The sequence below is a fragment of the Saccopteryx leptura genome, chromosome 3 (assembly GCF_036850995.1).
Source record: "Saccopteryx leptura isolate mSacLep1 chromosome 3, mSacLep1_pri_phased_curated, whole genome shotgun sequence".
Lineage (NCBI taxonomy): Eukaryota > Metazoa > Chordata > Mammalia > Chiroptera > Emballonuridae > Saccopteryx > Saccopteryx leptura.
The window spans coordinates 110,523,312-110,541,846 of NC_089505.1; the positions used below are offsets into that span (position 1 = coordinate 110,523,312).

An 18,535-nucleotide genomic window follows, 5' to 3' on the forward strand; every position below is an offset into this window, starting at 1 on the left:
CAGGTTCGAAACCCCAAGGTTTCCGGCTTGAGCACAGGCTCACCAGTTTGAGTGCAGGGTCACTGGCTTGAGCGTGGGATCATAGACATGACCCCATGATCACAGGCTTGAGCCGAAAGGTTGCTGTCTTGAGCAAGGGATCATTCGCTCTGCTGTGGCCCCCCAGTCAAGGCACATATGAGAAGGAAATCAGTGAACAACTAAGGAGCCGCAATGAAGAATTGATGCATCTCATCTGTCTCCCTTCCTGTCTGTCTGTCCCTATCTCTCCTTCTCTGTGTCTCTGTCTCTGTCACTAAAATAAAAGGTTGTAAATATCTCTACAGTGAACAAGGAGGAAACCAGTAACTTTTCAGAGCTGGACAACTTTCCCTAAATTAACCATGTAGTCCTCACCAAGCTCTATTTTTATTTATTTATTTACTTACTTACTTACTTATTTACTTATTTAGTGAGGGGGGAGAGAGAGAGAGAGAGAGAGAGAGAGAGAGAGAGAAGGGGTAAGGAGCAGGAATCATCAACTCTCTTATGTGCCTTGACCAGGCAAGCCCAGGGTTTTGAACTGGCGACCTCAGCATTCCAGGTGGATGCTTTATCCACTGTGCCACCACAGGTCAGGCACTGAGACCTAGTTTAGAGATGAGAAGATTTCTAGCTCGGAGCGACTTGCCCAAAGTCACAGAATAAGTGGGACTCATGCAGATGTGTCTGATCCATCCGTCTGTTCAATTCCATTGAACTCCATGGCCTCCTGAAGTGTCACAGTCCTTAGCCCAGCAAGGAGGAGTGGGTCTTCCCAGTCTTTCAGGCCCCAAGGCTCTGCTCCTCCAGTATAAGGTGAAGGTGGTACAGAGGCAACAGTATAGTGTGGAGACCAGAAGTGCAATAAAAAGCTTTTAATGAGGTCTCAAAATGTTTCTTTCCAGTAAGATTTTTTTTTAACTCTGCCATAGCAAAATAGTGTTTCAGCCTCTGACTAGCTGGGTTTAGTTCTGAGGAAAAGTAGGTAACGATTTTTGGGGCAGCTGTGTTAGGGTTGCTCACTGGTTTACCGGCTGCAAGCCCTTTGCCTAATTAGTGTGTGAGCACGTGGCAGCGCCACGTGTGTCTGCCCTATAAAAGGCTATGGGTGCTCGTGCTCAGGGGGATTGCAGATGTGCGGGTTATGTGCCCACCTTTGTGAGGGGCCATTTTGCTGTGTGCCTGAGAGGAGGTTTCCCCTGCTTGTTCGCCATGTGAGACTTTATTAAACAGAATGGCCCAACCCTTTCTGGCTCCGCAGTTTTTCTACCATCAGCCTGAATCCACTGTGAACCTGCCCGGCCTCAGCCACTGGCACTACACTGGCCTTGTCCATTCTATGAATTTCTCATAAGCAAGTTCTTTTTTCCAACGTTTCCAGATTGACATTTTCATTGGGAAGCGTGATGATCATATTCAGTTCTTTGCCAACATAAGGCAGCACCACAATTTTGGTGACTATTTCTCCTATGTAGGTCACACTAAAGGTAGGTTTTAAAAATATCATTTGCACAGGTTTTCCCTCATTCTTGCTGACTTTATTATTTTTAAAGATTTCTTAAAACTTTAATTTATTGATTTTAGAGAGAAAGGGCAAGATAGTAACATTAATTTGTTGTTCCCTTAATTATGCATTCGCTGGTTGTTCTTGTATATGCCCTGACCAGGGATCAAACCCACAACCCTTGGTGTTGGGATGAAACTTGTATCAACTGAGCTACCAGCCAGGGATCTTGCTGACTTTAAATGGTCTTTCCTTGGTCTGCAGCTTGTTAAACTGATTATCCCAGTTTCCACTGAAGTAGATAGATGGTTCTCATGGGGATCAAACAAGTAACGTGATTAACTGAACTTGGAGACAGCAACTTTGTAATTTTACCTTCTGTCTTGTTAGCCACCCAGGTGTTTACATGTTTTCTAGCCTCCTCTGTAGCTTTGAAGAAGTTGAGTGCTTCCATCTCGTTTAGAATTTGCGGCAGGAATCTTTCAAAGATGAGTTGTAATCATAAAACTTTTCTCCAAAGAGCTTGCTGACAGTTCTAAGCAAGTACTGCGTGCCAGTCGTGTTAACTTCAGTGAGAAGCGATTGGAAAACCCTGGTGGACATCTTCACCTCCACCACCACTTTTACGTAACTACATAAAGTGCCAGGACCATCTGGGCTCAGGTGTTTCCATTTTCCCCGTAAAGACCATGTCAGACAGAGCAGATGCTCATAGGCGAGAAACACATTTTTTCAAGTTGTCTTCACCCAGCTTTTTCAAAAGGTTTTGGCAAAAGTGCCATTTGCTTCCACAGTTTCCCTGGTCAGCAAACTGGCTTATGAGCCACATGTGGCTCTTTGGCCCCTTGAGTGTGGCTCTTCCTTCCACAAAATACCACGTGTGGGCGCTACCTCAGTAAGGAACGTACCTACCTATATAGTTTAAGTTTAAAAAATTTGGCTCTCAAAAGAAATTTCAGGGCCCTGGCCGGTTGGCTCAGTGGTAGAGCATCAGCTTGGCGTGCGGAAGTCCTGGGTTCGATTCCCAGCCAGGGCACACAGGAGAAGTGCCCATCTGCTTCCCCCTCCCCCTCTCTTTCCTCTCTGTCTCTCTCTTCCCCTCCCGCAGCCAAGGCTCTATTGGAGCAAAAGATGGCCCAGGCGCTGGGGATGGCTCCTTGGCCTCTGCCTCAGGCGCTAGAGTGGCTCTGGTCGCGACAGAGCGACGCCCCGATGGGTGGAGCATCGCCCCCTGGTGGGCGTGCCGGGTGGATCCCGGTTGGGCGCATGTGGGAGTCTGTCTGACTGCCTCCCCGTTTCCAGCTTCAGAAAAATAAAAAAAAAAAAAAAAAAAAAAAAAGATGCCTAGCTAAATGTAATGTGATATCCTGGATTATATCCTAGAACAGAAAGGACATTAGTGGGAAAACTAGTCAAATTTGAATGAAAGCTGGAGTTTAGTTAACACTAATGTACCAATCAATGTTGGTTTCTTAGTTTTGGCAAATGTGAGGTGGCTACGTAAGATGTTAACATAAGGGGAAACTGAATTAGGGTATTATAAGGAAACTGTATAATCTTTGCAACTTTCCTGTAAAACCAAATTTATTCCAAAACAAGTTTATTATTATTATTATTCTATTTTATTTTTTTGTATTTTTCCGAAGCTAGAAACGGGGAGAGACAGACAGACTCCCGCATGCGCCCGACCGGGATCCACCCGGCACGCCCACCAGGGGGCAACGCTCTGCCCACCAGAGGGCGATGATCTGCCCCTCCAGGGGCATCGCTCTGCCCCCACCAGAGTCACTCTAGCGCCTGGGGCAGAGGCCGGGCCATCTTTGCTTCAATGGAGCCTCGGCTGCGGGAGGGGAAGAGACAGAGAGGAAGGAGGGGGGAGGGGTGGAGAAGCAGATGGGCACTTCTCCTGTGTGCCCTGGCCGGTTATTGAACCCAGGACTTCTGCACGCCAGGCCGACGCTCTACCACTGAGCCAACCGGCCAGGGCCAAGTTTATTATTTTTTAAAGTATGTTTTAAAAATATTTTTCATTGATTGAGAGAGGAGGGGAGAAGAGAGACAAAGGCATTAACTCACTCTCCCATTTAGTTGTACTATTTGTGTATTCATTGCTTCATGAACGAGCCTTGAACAGGTATCAAACCTACCACCTTGGTGTGCCAGGATGATACTTCATCCACTGGGACATCTGGCCAAGGCAAATTTATTTATTTATTAGGAAAAAAAATTTTCTTTTTTATTGAATTTGAGTGATAAAGAACATACTAACAATTGTCAGTGGTGTGGGAGTTGCAAGGCTGGGTAAAAAAAGTGAAGGGATTAAGCAAACAATACCCCCCCCCCCCAAACAAACACCACCACTTAGACTCAGGCAACAGTCTGGTGATCACCAGAGGGAAAGGGGGTTGGGGAGGTAGAAGGGTGTATAGGGTGATTAAACGGTGATGGAAGGAGGCTTGACTTGGGGTGGTGAACACACAAAACGAGTTTATTAAAAATAAACAGTGTCTAGGCTCTGGCCAGTTGGCTCAGTGGATAGAGCATCTGCCCAGCATATGGACATCCCAGGTTCAATCCCTAGTTAGGACACACATGAGAAGCGACCATCTGCTTCTCTTCCCCTCCATCTCCCCCTTTCTCTCTCTTCTCTCATAGCCAGTGGCTCGACTGGTTCAAGTGTTGGCCCTGAGCACTGAGGATAGCTGGGTTGATCCGAGCATCAGCCCCAGATGGGGGTTGCTGGGTGGATCCCAGTTGAGGCACATGTGGGAGTCTATCTCCCCTCCTCTCACTTAAAAAAAAAGTAAAGTATGCATAGGTTTCTGGATTGGGCACTTGTGAGCCAGGTGGCTCTGACTCTCTAAGACAGACTGTGGTAGAGGCGGTTTTGAGAAGGTCAGATGGTAACATTCAGCTTTAGACATGTTGAGTATGATGTTCCTATGGCTGGAGGGTGGAATAAGTGATATTGGAGCTCAGAAATAAGTTGAACTGGAGCTCAGAAAAAGAGATCTGGGTTGGAAAAAGAGACTGGGCTGGTAGGCTTACATCAAACACAGAGAACCATTTCTTTCCTGGTGAGGCCTTGGACGCAGCACAGCAAGTTTCCCAATGATTACATACTTACTAAGCACTTACCACAGGCCAGGCCTGTTCTACATGCTTTGTACTGCCTGGTGGCATCCTCATAACCACCTCCATGGAAAAGATACTATTTAGACTGTTTTACAAATGAGGAAATTATGAAGTAGGACTGCCTGTGCTTAACTAGTGGTACACAACTGGGCCAAGTGTCAGAATCACTTGTGGAGCTTTAAAAATAGATGCCTTAGAAAGAGACTCAGGAATCTAGCCAAAAGCCCCAACCTACGCTTATTCACAGTGGTAATGGAGGCTGAACCAGCTATGATAATACGAATCATCTCTTCTCCTTCATTAATCCAGTAATTAACTTCTTATGGTATTTGTCATTGGTGTATTAAAGTGTATGGCATTTAACTCTGCAGTTAACACCATCAATAAACATGTTCTGATCTGTTGATACTATCTTACAGATGATATTTCACTTCAGATAAACCAAAAACCTATCTGTATGTGGTATTAAGAGTAGCACAAAACTGCCTGACCAGGCGGTGGCGCAGTGGATAGAGCATCAGACTGGGATGCAGAGGACCCAGGTTCGAGACCCCGAGGTCGCCAGCTTGAGTGCAGGCTCATCTGGTTTGAGGAAAAGCCCACCAGCTTGGACCCAAGGTCGCTGGCTCCAGCAAGGGGTTACTCGGTCTGCTGAAGGCCCGCGGTCAAGGCACATATGAGACAGCAATCAATGAACAACTAAGGTGTCGCAACAAAAAACTAATGACTGATGCTTCTCATCTCTCTCCGTCCCTGTCTATCCCTCTCTCTGTCTCTGTAAAAAAAAAAAAAAAAAAAAAAAAAAAGAGTAGCACAAAACTGAATAAAGTAGGATTTATCTCATAATTGGAAATTTTAAAAATGCAAAATCTCAGCCGACACCCCAAACACGCAGAAACCACAGGGTAACAACACCAACCCAGCAAACTGTGTTTCAATAAGCCCTCCAGACAGCTGGGATGCATGCTAAAGTTTGAGGATCACTGCTTCAAAGAAGCTGCAATCCGGTGGTTCTCCATCAAGACTGAGGGTAAGAATTACTCGGGAAGCTTTAAGAAATAATCCTATGGCCCAAACCTACTTAGTTGGAATCTGGGAGTGAGTGCAGTCTTACTTTCATACTTTCATAAGGGGCTGTGTGTGTACGTGCACACATTTTATACAAGAACAGCATATCTCTGAACAGGTATCAGTAGCTGAAGTTTCCTGTGGGAGGGAAGTAGGTAACCAAATTATAGGGACAAGAGAAACATTTTTTACTGTGTCTTTGTACAATGTCCATTTTTTTACTAAGTGCGTGTAATACCTATTCACATTAACTGATTAAAAATAGTTTTAGTTTTGGGGGAAAATATCGCTGCTTTGGATGGAATGAGACACTAGCAAGCATGCTATATGAACCAGCTGGGTGGGCAGGGAGCTGGGTGGGCAGGGAACTGAGAAGGAGGGAGCTGGGAGGGGAGGGAGCTGAGAGGGGAGGGAGCTGGGTGGGCAGGGAGCTGAGAGGGGAGGGAGCCGGGTAGGCAGGGAGCTGAGAAGGAGGGAGCTGGGAGGGGAGGGAGCTGAGAGGGGAGGGAGCTGGGTGGGGAGGGAGCTGGGTGGGCAGGGAGCTGAGAGGGGAGGGAGCTGAGAAGGAGGGAGCTGGGAGGGGAGGGAGCTGGGTGGGCAGGGAGCTGAGAGGGGAGGGAGCTGGGTGGGCAGGGAGCTGGGTGGGCAGGGAGCTGGGTGGGCAGGGAGCTGAGGAGGGAGCTGGGAGGGGAGGGAGCTGGGTGGGCAGGGAGCTGAGAGGGGAGGGAGCTGGGTGGGCAGGGAGCTGAGAGGGGAGGGAGCTGAGAGGGGAGGGAGCTGGGAGGGGAGGGAGCTGGGTGGGCAGGGAGCTGAGAGGGGAGGGAGCTGGGAGGGGAGGGAGCTGAGAGGGGAGGGAGCTGGGTGGGCAGGGAGCTGGGTGGGCAGGGAGCTGGGTGGGCAGGGAGCTGAGGAGGGAGCTGGGAGGGGAGGGAGCTGGGTGGGCAGGGAGCTGAGAGGGGAGGGAGCTGGGTGGGCAGGGAGCTAAGAGGGGAGGGAGCTGAGAGGGGAGGGAGCTGGGTAGGCAGGGAGCTGAGAGGGGAGGGAGCTGGGTGGGCAGGGAGCTGAGAAGGAGGGAGCTGGGAGGGGAGGGAGCTGGGTGGGCAGGGAGCTGAGAGGGGAGGGAGCTGGGTAGGCAGGGAGCTGAGAAGGAGGGAGCTGGGAGGGGAGGGAGCTGAGAGGGGAGGGAGCTGGGAGGGGAGGGAGCTGAGAGGGGAGGGAGCTGGGTGGGCAGGGAGCTGGGCGGGCAGGGAGCTGGGCAGTGAGCAGAATGTGGGGCTGTCAGCTGCCAAAGGGCAGTCAGAGCATGAATGAAAGGGAAGAGACAGGAGGAAAGACAGTCCTGGCCAAAACTCCAAGCAGATAATCCTTCCTCTATTTCCTCCCTAGGGTGAAATCAGGTAAACTGAGACTCAAACTGGAGAGCTCAATTTATCCATATTCAGCTTTATTCTGAATTAACCACCTATCAAGAGTACAACGTCAAAAGAGTAGAAAAAAATAAAGGAGCCCATCAAAAAAGTTCCCGGGCAAGTGGGAGAGAGGGCACGACGTTAAGAGCCCTGTTTAGGGAAGGAAATGTTGTCCAGGTCGTGGATGCCATTTTTGTCAATGATTCGAACACTGAAGGTTGGCAGGTTCAGGATGAAGCGTTTCTGGAGCTGCAGAGAGACACGGAGAAAATCAGTCAACAAATACTTATTGAGCTTTACCTGTGGGCCAGGCTGTGACTGAGGCACCAGGCATACAAGCAGATAAGAATCCCTGATTTTGTGGAGCTTGTATTCCATTGGGCACTCTTGGTACAAGGACATTGAAGAAAGCCCAAGCTGCAGCTGAAAGCTGACTGCAAGGTAGTGCGCAAGAACTGGGAGACGCGCCCTGGCTGGTTGGCTCAGCAGTGGAGTGTTGGCCTGGCGTGTGGAAGCCCCGGGTTTGATTCCCGGCCAGGGCACACAGGAGAAGCGCCCATCTGCTTCTCCACCCCTCCCCCTCTCCTTCCTCTCTGTCTCTCCCCCTCCCGCAGCCAAGGCTCCATTGGAGCAAAATTGGCCCGGGCACTGAGGATGGCTCCATGGCCTCTGCCTCAGGTGCTAGAATGGCTCCGACTGCAACGGGGCAATGCCCCAGAGGGGCCGAGCATCGCCTCCTGGTGGGCATGCCGGGTAGATCCCAATCGGGTGCCTCTTCGCTTCTAACTTTGGAAAAATACAAAAAACAAACAAACAAAACTGGGAGATGCAGCTGGGAGGTGTCTCTGGTCAGTCAGCTGATGAAAGAATGACACAATCCCATACCCTACCCCACAGTCTTCTCCCAATCAGCCTGGTAAATGCAGACTTCTCTTTTAAAACGTCTCAAGGTGATAAGCCAACAAAGGAGTGCCTTCCCTAAGAATAAGCTTTGGAGCAAAGCAATGTACTCCTGGGTCCTAACAGTTTGCTCTAGTCACCTGCCCATATTATCCGAACCTGATGTGTCTGTGTGTTTGTGAGTGTAGCTGGAGGGGTGATGGGAAGGATGTTGGCAGAACTGCTCTTGGAACAAACTCTGCTTCTGTATCCTCCAATCCAAGCTGACTAGTTATTAAAGTAACATCTCTACACTCTTATAAGATTCCTTGATTAAGAGGCTGTTCCAAAGGAGCTGCATGGTCTACATGGAAGCACACAACCTCACCAATCTGGCTGGAGATTACTGAGGGGCAGATGGGGTACTTTTTGCTCCCGTGGCCACCCTTCTCGAATACTTCACTTAGAGTCTCCAGAGAGAAGGCACAAAGCTCTCTACCTGCTTCCTTAGGAGCATATCCTAGAAATGTCCACCTCCCTGGGCTTAAGCTCCCTCTCTCAATGTTTCCCATCTCCTTTACTGAGAACTAGGCAGCAACAACCAATTCACTTTCAGAGTTCTCTCTGGCTGAAGATTCCTGTTATAAAGAAACAAGATTCGCCCTGGCCGGTTGGCTCAGCGGTAGAGCGTCGGCCCGGCGTGCAGGAGTCCCGGGTTCGATTCCCGGCCAGGGCACACAGGAGAGGCGCCCATTTGCTTCTCCACCCTTCCCCCTCTCCTTCCTCTCTGTCTCTCTCTTCCCCTCCCGCAGCCAAGGCTCCATTGGAGCAAAGATGGCCCAGGCGCTGGGGATGGCTCTGTGGCCTCTGCCTCAGGCGCTAGAATGACTCTGGACGCAACAGAGTGATGCCCCAGAAGGGCAAAGCATTGCCCCCTGTGGGCATGCCGGGTGGATCCCGGTCGGGCGCATGCGGGAGTCTGTCTGACTGCCTCCCCGTTTCCAGCTTCGGAAAAATGAAAAGGAAAAAAAAAAAAAAGAAACAAGATTCAAAATCAAGAAAAGGTGACAATAAGGAAATGTGGGTTTTCTTTCTTTTTTATTTTTGTATTTTTCCAAAGTTAGAAGTGGGGAGGCAGACTCCCACGTGTGCCCGACCAGGATCTACCAGGCATGTCCACCAGGGGACGTTGTTCTGTTGTGGCCAGAGCCATTCTAGCACCTGAGGCAGAGGCCATGGAGCCATCCTCAGTGTCTGGGCCAACTTTGCTCCAATGGAGCCTTGGCTGTGGGAGGGGAAGAGAGAGACAGAGAGGAAGGGGGTGGGGTGGGGGTGGAGAGCAGATGGGTGCTTCTCCTGTGTGCCCTGACTAGGAATTGAACTCTGGACTTCCACACACTGGGCTGACGCTCTACCACTGAGCCAACTGGTCAGGGACCCTTTTCTTTTTTTAAAGAGAGACAGACATGAAGGGAGATGAGAGAGTGACTTGTAGTTGCGTCACTACTAGCTGTTTATTGCTTCTCATTCATGCCTTGACTGAGGGGCTCAAGCTGAGCCAGTGACCCAGTGCTCAAGCCAACGAACTTGGGTTTCAAGCCAATGACCTTGGAATCATGTTAATGATCCCCACTCAAGCTGGCAACCCTATGCTTAAGTTAGTGAGCCCATGCTCAAGCCGGATGAGCCCACACTAAAGCCTGCAACTTCGAGGTTTCAAACCTGGGACCTCTGTGTCCCATGTCGATGCTGTATCCACTGCACCACCACGAATCAGGTAGAAATGTGGGTGTCTAATACGATCACCTTTAGGATCTATAAGGAATAAAGTGTCAAAGCACTTAGTATTCCAGTGTCTTCCTCCTGACAGCCCATCACAACACTTGGGCTGCCTGACTAATACGGCCTCTCAGCTGAGTTGTTAAGAAAAGCACATGAGTTTATGCTCAGCTTCCACTTTTAAAAGAGGATTTACAAACAAGAGGAAGAAGGGGGCACTATGGAATGGAAATGACAGGCTTGAATAAGAAGCAGGCAGTCTGACCTTACATCCTAAGTGCAGCCCCACCCCCAACCCTTCTCATCCTCCCACTCTTTCACTAGACTACAAGTTCCAGTTAATCCTCAGGCCACATGAACAGTAAAAGAATGTAAAAGAATAAGAGAGCTGCTTTCTTTTCCTCCTCATCCTCTATTCATGTCCCAAAGCCTCCGACTCTTAGGAGTAGTGCTAGACCGGGTGGGGTCCATGTTCCTGGCTTCATAAACTAAAGGTTACTCTCTCCTTCTCCCAAAGCTTCCTGGTTGAGTTCTGTGGCCTCCGGAATTCCCAGGGGAGGCTTTCTCTCTAGGACTCATGCCCCGTGAAAGAGAGCAGCTAGTATGGCAACTCCAGGTGGCACAAGAATAAAGCAGGTATAAAGTCTAGGGCAGCAGTTACCACCTGCAGCAAAGTCACCTGGGACTGCTCAATATTCTCAGGCTCTGCAGCAGGACAAGAGAATCAGAAGGGGGCAGGGGGTAGGAGCGCAAATCTGTTTGATTTTTTAAAAATAAGTTCTTAACACATCCTGACTGAACCACTGGTCTGAATGAACCAAAAAGAAAATTAAATTGTAAAACTGATATCAATGAGGAAATGACTCATTTACCCACCAAACTTTATCCCTAGCAGCAACTTCACATCTGGCTAGTGGGTACTTATTATACCTTCTGGCAAGAGTCAGAAAATAATGTAACTAAGGGACGGGAACAATATTGGCAAAGAGAGGGACAAAGCATTCTTTTCAGTCTTCTAAGAATCCCATGGGAGCTACTCACCTCCTCTAGACACTTCCTAAGGAGCTCCACTGCCTTCTCACGTGAGATTGCTGAAAGAGAACACAGGCCGAGCACTCAAATGGTGCCATTAAATCCAACTCTCTGCCGCAACTTTTAAGTTTCAAACTTCTTCAGGTCAGCGTGTCATACAAATGGAAGGCAAAAAATGCCCAACCTTCTAGCTTGCAACAAACTTATTCCATATGCAGTTGAGGGTGCCCCAGACCCAATGTTCTGGCAGCCATAAGCCATTGCAAATTGATTAGCTACAGAGAAGGGTAAGCATGACAGAATCCTGCCTCCCATGGCCGGGGCTGCCTCCTTTTTATAGCCCACCCCCAGCTCACCCCCAAACCCCCCTTTAGACCAGGGCTTAAACCAGTTCCATCTGCCCTAGCCAGCTGCGAACCAGGGAAAGGGAGTACAGGGCCAAAGTTTTAGCCTCACTTTCCCAGCTGGGTCTCAGTTTAACAATAGAAAGAGAATTCAGAGGATGGAGCTGAGACTCATAAAATAAGAGCCAAAGGAACTGTCCATGGGCATGTCAAACTGGGATGACATATTATGCAGTTAGGCTTCAACGGTGGTTGGTCGCTATTTAGGTGGGCAAATCAGCTGTATTACTGACAGAGGGCAAATCGAGAACAGTGACTAGGAGGTCAGGCTAATTCTTTTCAGGATGTGGCCTGGAGCTCTGGCAAGGCCAAGGTTGAGTGAGAAAGCAGCACCACAGAAGGAATGAATAAGCCAGATTCTTACTATACTGATAGCGAAGAATGAAATGTAAGGAGAGAGGTGGTTATCTGTGTTGCATCTATAGCCTGTCTTAGCTTAGACTCCCAAATGCCTACTGCTCATAGTGCCTGAAGTCAAAGCTGGGATTGGAGTCAGAAGACAAAACTTAACACAAAACCATCCCTGTGCCAGAAGCCTTGCCAAGCTGATTTGGCAAGCTAGAGAGCCAGCTTCATCTTGTAGAAGGGGGCAACCATTAGGTGATAAGAACCAAGGGAAGGGTCCAGACATGTGCCTTCAAAAATTTCAACATTTAAGCAAAAAAATATCCTTAGTTGTCATGCTGGGGAACTGTTCATCCTCACAAGCTCAAAACAAACACAAACCACTTGGGTTACTTGCTCATTCTCTATAGCTGAGATGCTGATAAGCATCTAGGAAGGGCAAAATGAGTGAAAAAAATCAAACTTTTGTACCTGAAGAATTATAGCTTTACTCACTACCCCAACCCCCCTTTAAAACAAAACAAAAACCCAGCTCTGGGAACATGCAATATCTCAATATGTCTTTATCAGCTTTTCAATAACTCTACTGACCCACAGGAGAAAGCAGCTTCCAAAGGGTACCTGAATGTGCTTCTATTCAAGCCCTGGCCACCTAACTCCAAGGGATAGCGCATAAAACCAAGAAGCAGCGAGGATGGAGCTCTGCTCCTTTTCCCTACCGAAACTGCTGGAACTTACTTGGTGTGTAGTATCGGTCCAGGATGCTGAGAGTTAGGAAGGCACCATAGCCATGGGCTGCGAAAGGGGCCTTGGCCAAGGCTGCTAAGTAGTCCATGTAGTAGAGTGCTGGACCCTCGTGCTCATCGTAGCCAGCCAGGAGGAGGTTGACATGATATGGGGTCTGCAAAAGAAAGCCATGGTAAAGTGACCCTCAAAGCAGTAACACCAACGTTGCTCCCCATTGCAAATGGGAACATTCCAAATCTTCATGAATAAAAAACAGCAGCTGCTAAATAAATCAACAGAATTTTAAAAATTTATAGAACCTAAAGGACCTAGAGTGTGCTTAAGAGTTTAAGAGAGCCTAACCAGGTGGTGGCGCAGTGGATAGAGCGTCGGACTGGGATGTGGAGGACCCAGGTTTGAGACCTCGAGGTCGCCAGCTTCAGTGCAGGCTCATCTGGCTTGAGCAAAAAGCTCACCAGCTTGGACCCAAGGTCGCTGGCTTGACCAAGGGGTTACTTGGTCTGCTGAAGGCCCGTGGTCAAGGCACATATGAGAAAGCAATCAATGAACAACTAAGGTGTCGCAACAAAGAACTAATAATTGATGCTTCTCATCTATCTCCATTCCTGTCTGTCTGTCCCTATCTATCCCTCTCTCTGATTCCCTGTCCCTGTAAAAAAAAAAAAAAAAAAAAGAGTTTAAGGGAGGTCAGCTTGTTTTCTTTAAATAGAACACTTGGAGCACTTTAAGGTACATGAAAAAGGTGCTTTCTTCTTAAAACCTACAGACCAGCCTAACCAGGCAGTGGCACAGTGGATAGAGCCTCGGATTGGGATGCCGAGGACCCAGGTCTGAGACCCCGAGGTTGTCAGCTTGAGCGCAGGCTCATCTGGTTTGAGCAAAAAGCTCACCACCTTGGACCCAAGGTCATTGGCTCGAGCAAGGGGTTACTCTGTCTGCTGAAGGCCCATGGTCAGGGCACATGTGACAGGGCAATCAATGAACAACTAAGGTCTCGCAACGAAAAACTGATGATTGATGCTTCTCATCTCTCTCCGTTCCTGTCTGTCCCTGTCTATCCCTCTCTCTGACTCTATCTCTGTAAAAACAAACAAACAAACAAACAAACAAAACAAAAAAAAACCCCTACAGACCAGAACCTGTTGTAAAAGCATTTCAAAGGCAAAGCATGGGCACTCTGGTGTCTCTTCCAATTGCTGAAACCAACAAACCCAACTTTGAAAGTGTCAAGCCACAGAGTAAAGAAAGCAGCAGCTCCAACTATCAATACATCATCCTCAATAAACAGGCCCAGGTTGAACACCTGAACCAAAATCTTAAATGGTTAACTATATGCCCCACAATTTTTTTTTTCAGAGTCAGAGAGAGGGATAGATAGGAACAGACAGGAACGGAGAGAGATGAGAAGCATCAATCATTAGTTTTTTGTTGCAACACCTTAGTTGTTCATTGATTGCTTTCTCTTATGTGCCTTGACTGGGGGCCACAGCAGACCAAGTAACCCCTTGCTCGATCCAGCAACCTTGGGTCCAAGCTGGTGAGCTTTTTGCTCAAACCAGATGAGCCCGCACTCAAGTAGGTGACCTCGGTCTCGAACCTGGGTCCTCCACATCCCAGTCCAACGCTCCATCCACTGTGCCATCGCTTGGTCAGGCTATGACCCACTATAAAGAAACAATTCTTGGGCTGGGGAAGGATAGTAGGTCTCAAATATTTAAGTCAAATCACTAAACTTTTTTTTTTTTGTATTTTTCTGAAGTTGGAAACGGGGAGGCAGTCAGACTCCCGCATGCGCCCAACCGGGATCCACCCAGCATGCCCACCAGGGGGCGATGCTCTGCCCATCTAGGGCGTTGCTCTGTTGCGACCAGAGCCATTCTAGCGCCTGAGGTAGAGGCCATAGAGCCATCCTCAGCGCCCGGGCCAACTTTGCTCCAATGGAGCCTTGGCTGTGGGAGGGGAAGAGAGAGACAGAGAGGAAGGAGAAGGGGAGGGGTGGAGAAGCAGATGGGCGCTTCTCCTGTGTGTCCTGGCCGGGAATCGAATCCGGGACTCCTACATGCCAGGCCGACGCTCTACCACTGAGCTAACCAGCCAGGGCGAAATCACTAAACTTTTAATGCAGACAATAATGAAAGTCCATAAATACTGAAGGAAAAAAAATCCACAGAACTATGAATTCAGGTGAAATGCTAACAATTTTCTAATATAACAAGGTCTGCCTAAGATAATGAAGAAGTGGCCCTGTTTAGTTGGCTCAGTGGACAGAGCATCTGCCCAGCATACAAACTTTCCAGGTTTGATCCCTGGTCAGAACACACATGAAAAGTGACCATTTGCTTCTCCACCCCTCACTCTTCTCTCTCTTTCTCTCCTGCAGCCATGGCTTGAACAGTTCGAGCTAGGTGGCCCTGGGGTGCTGAGGATGGCTCCATGACCTCACCTCATGTGCTAAAATAGCTTGATTGCCAAGCAACTGAGCAGCGGCCCCAGATGGGCAGAGCATCACCCCATAGGGGACTTGCTAGGCGGATCCCGGTCCAGGTGCATGTGGGAGCCTGTCTGTCTGCCTCCTCGCCTCTCACTTAATTGATAATAAAAAAAGATAACCAAGAAAGTAATTTTTAAAATTTATTATTCTTTTTTTTGTATTTTTTTATGTACTGACTTTTAGAGAGAGAGAGGGAGGAGGAGGGAGATGAAAGGAGGGAGGGAATAGACAGGGAGGGAGAAAGGGGGAGGAGAAAGGGAAAGAGGAAGGGAATAAGGAGAAAAGGAGAGGGGAAGAGAGACAGAGAGAGAAACATCAATTTGTTGTTCCATTTATACATGCATTCACCCGTTGATTCTTTATGTGTCTTGACCACTGATTGAACCTGCACCTCCAAGAAGTAAATTTAAAAAAAAAAAGACTTTATTTATTGATTTTAGCGAGCAGCAAAAGGGGAGAGAGAGAAAAGATGGGAGAGAAGGAAGAAAGGGGAGAGAGGGGAGTGAGGGAAGAGAGGGGAGGGGAAGGAGTGGGAAGCATCAACTCATTATAGTTGCTTCTTGTATGTGCCTTGACCAGGCAAGCTAGGGGTTTCAAAGCAATGACATCAATCAGTGTTCCAAGTCAATGCTTGATCCACTGCACCACCACAGGTCAGGCTCCAAGAAGTAATTTGTATCAGTGAGACAAATAAAAAAGTAATTATAACTTGGATTTATAGATGCCCCCCTTCTTTGTGACAGAGACAACGAGAGGGACAGATAGAGACAGACAGGAAGGGAAAGAGATGAGAAGCATCAATTCTTTGTTGCTGCTCCTTAGTTGTTCATTGATTGCTTTCTCATATGTGCCTTGACTGGGGGACTACAGCAGAGCAAGTGACCCCTTGCTCAAGCCAGTGATCTTGGGCTTAAGCCAGTGACCATGGGGTCATGTCTATGATCCCACACTCAAGCTGATGAGCCCGCACTCAAGCCAGAGACCTCGGGGCTTTGAACCTGGGTCCTCTGTACCCCAGTCCGACTCTAACCACTGCGCCACAACCTGGTCAGGATATAGGTGTCACTTTTTTGTTTTACCTGCAATTCTAAGAATATAAGTTCCTACAGAGAACTTAACTAAGTCTGCCTTGTTCTGCATGTCCAAATGAATTTTTTTTCTATACCAGCTGGGCTATTTTCCATACTAAATTCAGTCTGTCTATGCCTCCCGGCATCAGCAGCAAGACTCCTATCTTACGTGGCTTCCTTTTCCTCTGCAAAATGTGTTTTTCCGCTTGCATTTGCCTCAGTGAGCAGGTAGTAAGCAGGCCTTGCCCAAGGTTATGTGCTCATCCCTAAACTTATATATTCAATTAAGTGCACATTAAATGAAATTGGATGCCTTTATGTTCCCCTATTATACACCATAAAGAACAGCTAATGGTCATAAGAGTGACATCTTACATTCTTTGAACACTGGTTAACATGGGCACTTGGCAGCCCAGAAGAAACTCATGTTAGAACAACACATGAAAATATATTATATACTCACTTGAAATTCCAAACCAGCTGTGCTAAGTAATATCTCCTTGAGATTACAGAGTAGATCTAACCTGCAAACAAGTTCTGCCCTGGGATAAGATAGTTGATAGTCTCTAAGGAGTAAGAATTGACCAGCAGTAGTCAAGTCTTCTGAGAAAATAATTACCTGCCTATCACATTTCCCAGTGGGCAGTACGCTACACTCTGCCAGGCTCTGGATTTCTCTGCTGCATTTTGTGACTACGGTCTTAGAAGTCTGACCTTAGGTAAGACACTTAACCCCTGTGAGCTTCTGGTTCATTATGTGTAAAACTGGGTTAATTAATCCTTCCCCTTTCTATCTTCTAGGGAGTATGGTGAGAAAAAATAATAGAGGTGAGGTATCCCAAACTACAGCCTATTAGCTATACTCTAGTCTCCTGATGGCTTACCACAGTGGTTGGCAAACTGCGGCTCACAAGCCACAAGCGGCTCTTTGGCTCCTTGAGTGTGGCTCTTCCACAAAATACCACGTTTCTAGCAAAGGCCAGCTTAGGAGTACCCTAATTAAGTTAATAACAATGTACCTACCTATATAGTTTAAGTTTAAAAAATTTGGCTCTCAAAAGAAATTTCAATTGTACTGTTGATATTTGGCTCTGTTGACTAATGAGTTTGCTGACCACTGTTTACGATTTTCAACAACAAAACTGTTTAAATTAGCTACAGATAAAAAATATACAGTATAATATTTATTTTTATTATTTTGTATTTTTCTGAAGTGAGAAGTGGGGAGGCCAACTTTGCTTCAATGGAGCCTTGGCTGCTGGAAAGGAAGAAAGAGATAAAGGAGAGGGGGAAGAATGGAGAAGCAGATGGGTAATTCTCCTGTGTGCCCTGGCCAGGAATTGAACCCAGGTCTTCCACAGGCTGGGCCAATGCTCTACTGCTAAGCCAGCTGGCCAGGGCCAGTATAATAGTATTTTTTGAAGTATGAAAACGGTACTGTAAAATAAGGCAAACATAAAATACCTTGGTGTCCTTATAGTTAAAGTTAGAATAGCAAAAGAGGCAAGACAGTGAGAGAGAATGAGGATTCTAACAGGTTTCCCTCTCCAAGAGATTTAATAATACAGTCCCTTATCTGTCACAAAGTAAGTTGTGTTTTTTTTTGTTTTTTTTTTGCTAAGAGCATAATTCTATCCTACTTCACTCACTGGTTAAAAGACCACTGTATGGTTAACCAAAACTAGTTGCAATAATACAGTGTGTCCGTAAAGTCATGGTGCACTTTTGACCAGTCACAGGAAAGTAAAAGAAGACGATAAAAATGTGAAATCTGCACCAAATAAAAGGAAAACTCTCCCAGTTTCTGTAGGATGATGTGGCAGTATGTGCGCATGCGCAGATGATGACATAAACCATGTATACAGCGGAGCAGCCCATGGCCATGCCAGTCGCGATGTGGACGGTACAGAGAAAAGTTCAGTGTGTTCTGTGGCTCGCTAAATTCGAATCCGTGACCAAAGTGCAACGTGAATATCGGCGCGTTTATAATGAAGCGCCACCACATAGGAATAACATTACTTGGCGGGATAAACAGTTGAAGGAAACCGGCAGTTTGGTGGAGAAACCCCGTTCTGGTAGGCCATCAGTCAGTGACGAGTCTGTAGAGGCTATACGGGATAGCTACCTAAGGAGCCCTAAAAAATCTGTGCGTGAGCCCACACCGAACTGCACTGAATAGGTATTGAAACTGGGAGAGTTTTCCTTTTATTTGGTGCAGATTTCACATTTCTATTGTCTTTTGTTGCTTTCCTGTGACTGGTCAAAAGTGTACCATGACTTTACGGACACACTGTATATTAAGGATCCACCCAGATAACCAAAGAGACCTAACCAGCAAAACCCAGATATGTTTTGTCTTCAATGAGGATCTTGCCCATACTATAAGATTATACTGTGTTTAAAACAATTAATTTAAAAAGTTACCACCAAAAGATTTTACATGAAAACTGTGTCAACAAAATTCTAAAAGCAAACGGTATTGCTTAATTGCGCTATATAATATCATTTATTTATGCTTAAGCATCTGACACACACACTTGTCAAAGCTGGTATGCAGAAGCTACAACACGTGGTATAGAAGATAACTCACAAATTATTGTGTGACTTCGAATTACCAACTTTTGCATGTGTGAGATACTCAAGCATAAATA

The 18,535-nt window shown here is 47.2% G+C and overlaps 1 protein-coding gene and 1 pseudogene across 1 annotated transcript in view; both read right to left on the minus strand.

The window, feature by feature from the left end:
* Positions 1–1,338: 1,338 nt before the first annotated feature.
* On the minus strand, positions 1,339–3,713 carry LOC136398287 (serpin B6-like; annotated as a pseudogene).
* A 3,438-nt stretch (positions 3,714–7,151) lies between these two features.
* Positions 7,152–18,535, minus strand: part of PSMB2 (proteasome 20S subunit beta 2) — a 42,368-nt gene continuing 30,984 nt past the window's right edge. Inside the window, exons 4-6 of the mRNA XM_066375880.1 lie at positions 12,315–12,477; positions 10,837–10,886; positions 7,152–7,386 (exon numbers count right to left, since the gene is read on the minus strand). Coding sequence (XP_066231977.1) covers positions 7,279–7,386; positions 10,837–10,886; positions 12,315–12,477 — 321 coding nt within the window. The 3' untranslated portion in view covers positions 7,152–7,278. The remainder of the gene's footprint in view (positions 7,387–10,836; positions 10,887–12,314; positions 12,478–18,535) is intronic.